At 54.9% G+C, this 10,096-nt stretch overlaps 1 protein-coding gene across 7 annotated transcripts in view; it reads left to right on the top strand.

Moving 5' to 3' along the window:
* Positions 1 to 10,096, top strand: part of LDB3 (LIM domain binding 3) — a 66,100-nt gene that overhangs the window by 10,106 nt on the left and 45,898 nt on the right. For 3 of the 7 annotated variants that reach the window (XM_006915445.1, XM_006915444.2, XM_006915448.2), the window contains 3 exons: positions 2,147 to 2,298; positions 2,781 to 2,856; positions 4,218 to 4,555. In XM_006915445.1, the coding sequence (XP_006915507.1) occupies positions 2,147 to 2,298; positions 2,781 to 2,856; positions 4,218 to 4,555 (566 nt within the window). Of the gene's footprint in view, positions 1 to 2,146; positions 2,299 to 2,780; positions 2,857 to 4,217; positions 4,556 to 8,172; positions 8,196 to 9,246; positions 9,451 to 10,096 lie in introns of all 7 variants that reach the window. The other 4 variants (XM_006915443.1, XM_006915447.2, XM_006915446.2 and 1 more) reach the window with 2 other exon arrangements.

Below are 10,096 nucleotides of genomic sequence, written 5' to 3'. Positions count from 1 at the left end.
CTCATTTGCCCTCAGGAGTCCCCACTCAGCCTGGAAAGTGTTTTGTTTTTCTTCCTGGTTGCTTTTCACCCATTATTCAACCCCTTAAATGAAGGAAACAACATACCCTGTCATTAGTAGAGGCTCCCTGTGGCTTAGGATTTGTAGAGAAGGACTATGTGCATTTTGAGAAGGCCTGAGTAGCTCCAAGACGCCCCTATGGGAGCTGGGCAAGCAGGCTGGACTCTGCAAACAGACGATGTGGCTACCTGGCAATCTAGGGGTTTGTTTTTCTCCTGTCCTTGTCTATTTCAGCAGATTCAGGGATTGGGAGAGGCTGCTCTGGGCAAAGGTGGCCAGTGTTTAAGCAGATAACACAGCTCTCAGGGCTGAAATGATTGCTCGAGGCAGTAAGTGAGGGCTCTCCTGTCTTGCTGTTATCATTGGATCATCACACACTGTTCCTGAGCCCATCCTGTAGAGCCTATCTAGGAACGTGTTGGAAGCTGGTGACAGTAAAACTCTGGTTTAGATGAGAGTTCTCTGTGAGGGCCCTGGCAGGAAGCTTCTATACATGTCTGGGAGCCCAGGGCCTGGCAGGAGGCCCTCCCAGGCTTGACAAACAAGGCATGGGACTGTCTCCAGGTCCTCTCTGAGCTTCTTCTAGGATGGTCCCCAAGCGTTGGCCAGAAAATGACTTCTGCAAGCATTAAGAGCAGACCTTGTGCCTAGGGTATAGCCAGGAAAGTGACTGGGATGTGTCCAGAGAAGCCAGGAGGACCGGCTGGTGGGCAGCTGGAGAGGAAAAGCCAAGGGCCTCCCTCCAGTCACAGCATGGTAGGGGGTGTGACTCCCAGAGGCCTATCCCCATTTCCTATGATATCACTGGGGGTGGGGCCTGCATGGCAGTTCACATGATGTCACAGGGGAGTCTTCCCCATGATGTCATGGGAGTAAGGTCACAAAGTCATTCTATGTGATATCAGCAAGGGTGGGCTTGCATGATATTCCACATGGTGTCATGGGAGTGGGGCAGAGTCTCTGTGATATTCCATGGAATGTCACTAGGGCAGGCCATTCAGAATTTTGCATTTGATGTGATATCACTGCAGGTGGGGTCTCCACAGCCTTCAGGGTGCTATTACTGGAAGCCAGACCTGCTGAATCTGGCATCGTACATGATGTCATTGGGAGTGGAATCTGAGCCATTGTGGCATCCCAAGTAATGTCCCTGGGGGCGTAGCCTTCCTGACATCACATGGGGGTATTCCAGGGTGGAGCATACCTGACATTCTGTGTGCTCACACTAGGGGCAGGGCCCCCAGACTCTAATATTCTGTGATGTCATCAAGGTGCAGGATTTGGGAACTGGCCCCCACTTTTACCTCCCCTTCTGGAAGGATGAAGCCAACCTCAGAACACTGAGCCCTGCCCCATGTCCCAGCCTTGCTCCTCCAGGCAGGGTGACGGCTCCCTAGTCCATTGTACCCCTGCCATGGTAGCACTAAGCACTCACACTAAGATGTATTGTGAGGGAGCATTTGACCTGCCTGCTGATCTAGCAGTGTCTCTGTGATGGTGCTGAGTCTTAGGTCCTGAGTATCCCCTGCCTCTTGGAGCCTGGGAAGCGCTCTATAGGTTTCCGGGATGCAGGTATTGTAGTAAGCAAGCTGGTGTAACAAACAGCCCCCAAATCTCAATGGCTTAGCATAATGAAAGTTTATTTCTCTCTCATTCATCATCCAATGTGGTGCTTCTTAGTTATTCTCCTCTAAGTAGTGACTCCAGGATCCAGGTCCCTTCCATTAGTGGCTTAGCTATCCTCCTCTGGGTCCTCTGCATCCAGTCAGCCCATAAGCAGAGAGTGCAAGATGGCAAGGATGGCTGCTTGGGGGAAGACCTGGAAGTAGTGTGCACTGCCTCCATCCACATTCCACTAACCAGAGCTAGTCTTAAAACCAGACTCAGATATGACAAACTAGGAAATGTGGTAGCTAAGTACCAGCAAGAAGAATCAGGCTCGGTGAGCAGCAGATACTAGCAACAGTGGATGAAAGATAAAATGGCAGGTGTCTACTAGAGGATGGCAGGTAACTCTTCCCTGGGGACTGGCTCATCCTCAGGCCCACCCTCCTAATGCTCATCTCCCAATCTGCTATTCTCTCAGATCACACCAGGCAGCAAGGCGGCCCAGTCCCAGCTCACCCAGGGTGACCTCGTGGTAGCCATTGATGGTGTCAACACAGATACCATGACCCACTTGGAGGCCCAGAACAAGATCAAGTCTGCCAGCTACAACCTAAGCCTCACACTGCAGAAGTAGGTGGGAGCTCTCCAGAGCAGAGGGGAGGTTGGGATGTGGGCATCAGGGGCCCAAGAGAGGGGCTATCCAGTAGCAGTTGTGTGGCCCCAACCCTGTGATACAAGGCCTCGAAGGGCAGTAAAGACAGCCCCTGGACTAGAGGAAGGACTAGGCCTAAGCCATCGTCAATCACCTCTCATATCTGTGTCTCAATTTACAGATGAGGCTGAGAGGGTGGGTCTAGTTTTCCCAGGAAGCCTCCCAAGGGCCTAGCAGAAGTCGGTGGCCACAAAGTGCCCAAGGGCTATGACTTCTCCATTCTGATCAGGCTCAGTGTCTTTCTGAGGACATCCAACTGACAGGGTGGACAGCGGGTTTTGGCCCCTCTGATCTGGTTCCCCAGTACTCTATTGCTCTCCCCTGGCCATCCCTGATGAGGCAGGAGCTCCTGGCCCCACATGTGACTGTCTTCACTTGGTCTCATTTCTGGTTTTTACAGGTCAAAGCGTCCCATCCCCATCTCCACAACAGCGCCCCCGATCCAGTCCCCTCTGCCAGTAATCCCTCATCAGAAGGTAGGTGCCAATAGTTGATGGCAGGCTCCACTCTCAGCCATGGTTCCTAGGGTACAGGCCCTGCCTGGTCTGCCTGCCTAACTCTTGCCTGGACTACTTGAGGTGAGGTGAGGGACATGGCTGACCCTGGGAGGTGAGGCAGGCCTCAAAGAGAGGTGTTTGAGTCCCCATGAAATACTAAGTGTGGGGTGCCTGCCTGGGTGCCACCACCTCGGGCCTCATGGCTGGCTGGGCTGATGTAATACCGGCTTAGACAGCAGTGTTCTCAGGAAAGGGGACGTCCCAGGCAAGACAAGGACAAGTGTCCAGAAGGCTTTGACTCTCATCCTCCTGAGGTGGGATGGGTGACGGGGGGAAGGGGAGCTGTGGCATGAAAGCTGGAGGCCCCAGATTCAGCTGGTCATCCCAGGAGGGGCTCCTAGGCATGGAGGGGCCTGCTGGCCCTTAGAGTTTCTCCTCTGACCTAGGCTCTGTCCTGCTGATTTCCATTCCTTCTCCCAATTGCATGCCCTATAGCCCAATCAGAAATGCTGGTGGTGGCCAAGCGGCCAGTACAGGAGAGAAGGTGGAGCCCTGGCTGCAGACCTCATCCTGTGCCCCAGGCCCCTTCCCAGTTCCCTCTAAACAGCTCAACCCTGTGGGCCCAGGGCATGGGCGGCCCATCCCACCTCTCCTACAGGAATCTACTCCCCACCTCTCCCTGTATGACCTCATACTTACTCCTGTCTCTTCGGTGAGGCAGAGTGGGCAAGGGGCAGAGTGAAGAGAGGGGAGAGGAGGAGACTGAGGGGTTGGGGTAGGTGACAGATTGGGGAAATAGGCAGAAGGATACTTGGGAGAAATCGCAGAAGTAAACCAAGGGAACCAAGTGTCAGCCGCCTATTTCCTCAGTTTTCCCTCCTGCACCTGCACCCTGCCTGTCCACCACCAGCCGGGGGGAACCCCTTCTCACTTGCCATGTGAGGGCCATAGAACAGAAGGCTGGGCTGTGCCTACCAGGTGCCCCCGCTCAGAGGTGGCTCCCCCCACACCCTGAGACCTACAGCCCTTTTGTTCCAGCCCTTTCTTCCAGTCCTGCAGGCAGGCTGGCTTGGCTTGGCTTTCTGTGTGAAGCTTTGCATTTTGTCCAGGTGGATACCAGCATTGGAGCTCAGAACTGTGTGCTTCCCCTGTTCTTCCTGACAAAACCCTTCTCTTCCAGGTGCCCTGTCTGGCCCCACCTGAGCTCAATGCAGCAGGCTGCAGGCTGCGGAGCTCTCGCACTAACACCTCCGTTTCAGGTCCATGCAGAAACACTTGGACATGTGTGGCCTCTAACCGCTCTCTTCTCTCTCCCTTGCATGACGTCTACCCTGTGCCAGGACCCTGCTCTGGACACGAACGGCAGCCTGGTGGCACCCAGCCCCAACTCCAAGACAAGGGTCGGCCTGGGCACCCCGGAGCTCAGGCAGACCTTTAGCTCTTCCTTCTCCCAGACCTCCGTCTTCTCCTCACACACAGAGGCCTCTGATCTCGGCCCTACACAGGGCAGCCCAGGGGCCCTGGACTCACTCAGCCAGAAAATGCCACTGGGCTCGAGCCAGCCAAGGCAGTATAACAACCCCATTGGCCTGTACTCGGCAGAGACCCTGAGGGAGATGGCTCAGATGTATCAGATGAGCCTCCGAGGGAAAACCTCAGGTGCTGGACTCCCAGGAGGGTAGGTAACGGGTGTACAGCTCTCCACTGGTGGTCTAGGGCCACCTGGGTCCTTGGTGCTCGGTAGAGTCCTGGTCAGGTGGTCAGAGCAAGGAGCTAGCCTCAATCCACCAGCCCTAACCCCATGAGGCAGCTCAGGCTGACAGCCATGAAAACAATGGTCCTACTGACATTTGCCATGAGACAAGTGCATCATTGCTTTATGCAACCACCCTAGAGTGATGTGTCAGATTTTGCAGAGGGGAAAACTGAGGCTCGGAGAAGGTTAAGTTGAGGTCCAAGACAGGACAAAGCTTGCTACCTCCAGGAGCTCTGGGACAAGGGGACAGGCTGGTCCCTACCCCTCTCAGAGCCCTGAGGCAGGAGCAAAGAGGAATTAGAGAGGTGGGAAAGCAAGTTCTCTAACGCTGGGGGTGGTCTGGGAAGGCTGCCCAGAGGTGCGCACATCTAAGCTGGGTGCAGAGAGACTTGGCAATGGTGTGAAGGGAGCAGGCTTGTAGGACTGACCCTGGCTAGGGTGGAGCAGCAAGGAAGCAGGACCCGAGGAAAAGGGCTGTGTAGAACAACCACCCATCCCCCACCCCCTGAGATCTAGCTAGTGGGACTCTGCGAGCATAGGAGTGAAAAGAACCTAGAGCCAGAAGATGTCACAGAGGGGCTCAGGGAAAGGAGCCCTCAAGCAGAGCATATATTAGCTTCTAAGCCCTTCATGTTTTTTATCTCGTTTTAACTTCTCCCATGACCCTAGAGCCGGCTGAGTCAGTGGTTAGGGGTACATGGACATGAGACTGTCCAGATCTCAAGGTTACTGGGAGGACTGAAGGAGACAACACATGGGTAGCACTGAGCTCTGTTCTGGCACACTCAATACGTCCTACCTGTTGTCATTGCCTGAAGTCACACAGCCTGGGTCAGTTGACCCAAGCCCACGCCCTTCCTTTGCCCTTGCCACAGCAGGTAAGATTTTGTGCCCCTTCAGCTCACTGCTGTCCTGGAGATCCCCACCTCCCCCAGTCCTCCAGTTCTTTCTTGGATCCTGAGTGAAGCTGGCCTCGGACATTCCACAGTCTGAGCACCTGGACCCTGGCTTCCCTGGACCGAGGTGGCAGAGACATATACCCCCGGCTTTTCCAGCAAGGAGCTTCTGTCAGAAAACTTAGGAAATGGCAGAGTAGAAATGGCCCCCTTCTCTGCCTTGGATAGTCTGATAGCTCTTTCTTGTCCCCCTGGGACTGGCACCTGACAGGGAAGTCAGTCTCTGGTGGACTGGCAACTCCATGAGGTCCACCTGCAACGAGGGCAATGTCTCCCCTTACCAAGCTCCCAGTCTGGGCTGGGCACCTGCTAACAGTCCATGTGCTTTAACTAACACGACTCTCCCAGCAACTTCAGAGGTGGGCATCATTTTCCCCACTTATAGCTGGGAATAGAAGCCCAGAATCTGTGAGTAATTTGCCCAAGGTCACACAGCTAATGACTGGCAGGACTGGCACTCAGGTCAGCCTGACTCCTCCTTGCAAGGAGACAGGGACCTACCTACCTGCCCAGAGAAGTGAGGGGTCAGCCCCATGCCTGCTTTCCATGACTCCCAAGGTGCCCACACATTGGCACAAGGACTTCTCAGAACCTGACAAGTGTTACTTTATACTTGACACTCAGAGCATCAAGGTCTAACAGTTTCCTCCAAGGGAAGATGTGCTAGAAGAGGGAGCACTTCATCCAAATGAAGGCTGGTGCTGTTGCCACAGGAAGGGTGGAGCCTCTGACTTGGACTAACACCGGTGGCCTCTGTTGAGCTGAGACATTACCTTCGATAAGTGTCTAACTGCTTGAAATCCATCCACTGTACACTTAACCTATGCTGAGGGCTTTACTCTCAGCATTCTATTTTGTCTGCACAACCTGTCTGTGCGGTGGGCACCACCATCTCGATTTTATGAATGGAGAGACAGAGGAGAGACAGGTGGGTAACCTGCCCAGAATCACAGCACTAGGAAGAGGCAGGGTGAGGATTTGAATTCTGTCCTGTCTGGCTCCGAAAGGAAGTTCCTTCCCCTACTCTCCTCTTTGGCAGCTTCTGTCCTCTTGGGAGGCATGGAGAGGAAAAGGTGGGTGCGAGGACAGGGGGTCTGAGCATCCCTGCAGCCCTGTTCTCCTTGTACTCTCTGGGGCTGGCACTGAAGAGCAGTGTCCCTCAAGCCACTAGGTGCCAGGGCTCCTGGGCTGGTCTTACATCTTTGGGTCATCCTCCCCAAGACCTGGGTGCTGCCTCTTCTTTGAGCTGTCTGCTGCAGGCATCCTAGCCTCCAGGTCTTCAGGAGGAAGCTAAGCAGGGGACAGGAATCAATGCCAAAGAAGGAGCTGGCTGCCCAGGCAGGGCAGGCCAGAGGCAGTCCCAGAGGTCAACACTGCCCTCTCTAGGGTACATGGCTGGTCAGGGCAAGAGCTGACTCTGCAGCTGTCAGGACTGGCCAAAAATGGAGAAGGAATGGAAGATCTGTGCTGGCCCTTTCCTAATATAGCTTCTCTCGCAGCTATTTTGAGCCTGGGAGGACAGAGGAAATTATATCAGCTCTGAGACGGGCCTGGAGCTGAGATGGGCCACTGTGAGGCTACCTGGAGCTTGGGGGCCCTTGGCTTTGGCCTGGTTCCCAAAAGTCCTGGACAAAAGATGACCAGGGTCAGGCCAGCTGGGATACAGGCTCCCAGTCAGAACCCATGGTAGTCATATCTGAGAAGGTGGCAGAGTTTGGGGGCAAAGATGCTACCTTCTGCGTTCTTCCCCCCTCAGGTTTCTGACAGGGCCATAGCAGCTGCCAGGATCTGCTGCTGCAAGGAATTTGCATTTAAGAAGATATAATGCAGGCAATACCTCCACTATGGAGATGGTGCTCCAGAAGGCATGTTCTCAGATAAGAGCAAGGGTGGGGTTTCTCTTGCAGTGTCCAAGATGGGCTGCCCTGGCTGAGAGCTTTCTTGCAATAAACCTCAGACTCACACTTCTTTGTTGCCTATCCACAGGGCCTTTAGGACTGGTCACCAGGGAGTGCACAGACCCCCTATCCCCTGTGCCCCAGAAGGTGTAACCACAGCTGCCTGCCCCTCCTCCGAGAGGGAGAGCGGGTCTTGTGGGCTGTGGGTAAGCCGGCCACACATACACACCCAGCACCACTGCAACTCCTGCTCAGGTTGCAGAACTCTCAGAGCTGCCCCCATTAAACAGGGATAAGTGCAGAGCTGCTGTCTGGCCAGGAGGTACTTAGGGGCAGCCGTAGCTGGTCCTGTCTCCATCTCCAGCTTCTTCTCCTAGAGTCTACAGCTAGGTTGTATGTGGGGGATTCATATACATGAGTGTCCATAAAGATGGACAAACAAACCTTTCTTCCTAGCCAAACTTTGGGTACTGGGGACCTACCGAGGGGGAATCGCTGCTGTAGGCATCTCTGACCCAAACCAAGAGACCATGACCCAATTCCGAACTCTTCACCTCCTTACTATGCACTCTCCTCAACCAGCGCCTGACTCGGCTGCCTCTGCCTCCACAATGGCCAGTCTGAGGACAGTCCCCCTAGCAGGAGCCTCACTCTGATAGCCCTGTCTTCTTTCTCTCCTCCTCAGGTGGTAGCCAACTCTCCAGCCAAGTTAGTATCCAAGGAAAGCATGTGTGTGTGCTTGCGTGCATATTCTAGCATGCGTCTGTGTGTCTGTCCATCTGGACAGTGTGTGCCTGTCAGCATGTGTACGTGCGTGTGCATGTGTGAAAGGGGGTGCATTTGCGTTCCTGAGTGAGCCTGCATGTGTGTGAAGCTGCGAATATGGAGTGGAGGAGTTGGGGAGGGATCCTAGGCCTCTATCTGATACCCTCGCCATTCCGTTGTTTCCCAATTTCCTGCTGCAGCTGCTTAACACCAGCAGGCTGGCTCTGGTGGGAGGTGGGTGGAATGCTGTGCTGACGCGGGGTTCTGTGTGAACCTGAAGACATTTCTGTCCTTGTGGGACCCCTCAGAAGGGCCGTGCCTAACCTCATCTTTGTCCCGGTGAGCACACCTGCCTGTTGGAGGGGAAAGCCCCGATGGGTAGAGACTGATGGGCCACAAAGCAAGTTGGACATGATGGGGCCTGAGCAGCCTGAGCCCTGCTGGGTGGAAGAAACACATGCACTGAAGCATCTGGAGGAGCAGAACCCCCCAGCCACGGGGGCAGACTATAGGATGAGCCCCTTGGTTGAGGAACGAATCTCAAAATCCCAGTAGGGTTGCTTTTCGCCTTTTGTGCGTCCTGGACTCCGTTTGGGCTGCTGCTGCCTGTCACGTGTAACCCAGCTCCTGTACCCCCAACCCCACTCCCCAACCCTTTTTGACTCTGCTTCCCAGTTGGTGTGGTGAGAGAGCTTTCAATGCCTGACGCCCCCTGCTGATCCTGGACGGTAGCTCAGGCTGAGCCGGGGCCTCCAGGGATCTGGAAAAGCCCAGACGGGCATGAAAAACCTGCAAAGGGCTTTGGGGAGGGTGCCGAGGATTTTCCTGACCAGACCCAGCCCAGCCACAGTTGGGGGGGCCTGGGATCAGACTTTGGGAGATCTCCCTCGACACCCTCCGCCACCAGCCCCCCATGTAATATCACCTGTTGCCCTTTTCTCCTTCCACTTCCCTCCTCGCTACTCCCTCTGCTCCCCCTGCTCCCCTCCCCCAGCGCCGATTACCAGGAACGCTTCAACCCCAACGCCCTGAAGGACTCGGCCCTGTCCACCCACAAGCCCATCGAGGTGAAGGGGCTGGGCGGCAAGGCCACCATCATCCATGCGCAGTATAACACGCCCATCAGCATGTACTCCCAAGACGCCATCATGGACGCCATCGCTGGGCAGGCCCAGGCCCAGGGCAGTGACTTCAGTGGGTAAGCGTCTTCCTTCATCCTCGGTTGCTCACGGCTCACCAACTCCGCCACCAGCCCGGCCTCATCCCCCGCGGAGGCTGAGGGCACCAGGCCGCTGGGCTACATCAGAGACTTAAGGCATCGGAACCCCCTTTCTTCCCTCGCCTTCAGCCTCCTGGGAACGAGCCAGCCTCTGTCCATACCTTCCAGAACATAATGTTCTCTCTTCAGAATCAAACGCATGGTCAGCTTTGGGTGAAGGGTGGAGAAATGCGGAATATGGTGTTTCCTCCAAGTGCCTGTCAGAGCCTCTGCATTTTCCCCCTTGCTCCATGCTGGGAATGGTTTAAAAAGAGACTTCTGAAATCCTGTTATGGGGGTAGAGCGGGGTGGTATTCTGGATATCGCAGTCTTCTCATAAGCCTTTCTTTGGGGGGAAGTTCCTGCGTTCTTCCACTGATGAGAGCAATTCAAATTTGTGACTGGGTTTCTTGTTTGGGAAGGGGGCTCCAGAGCAACCATCCAGGGTGCTGTTGGCATTTACCCCACTTTAGAACCTGGGGTGCTGCCAAAGACTAGGCACTCACCTCCTCCTGTTTGCCCCCAGGGCAGTGGGACCGAGGACATCCTTGGTTTCTGGAATTTGCCTGTTATAGAGAGGACTAAA

The sequence above is a fragment of the Pteropus alecto genome, unplaced genomic scaffold (assembly GCF_000325575.1).
Source record: "Pteropus alecto unplaced genomic scaffold, ASM32557v1 scaffold155, whole genome shotgun sequence".
NCBI classification, from domain to species: Eukaryota; Metazoa; Chordata; class Mammalia; order Chiroptera; family Pteropodidae; genus Pteropus; species Pteropus alecto.
The sequence above is the reverse complement of the archived record's forward strand: the minus strand, read 5'-3'. Positions and strand labels throughout refer to the sequence as shown.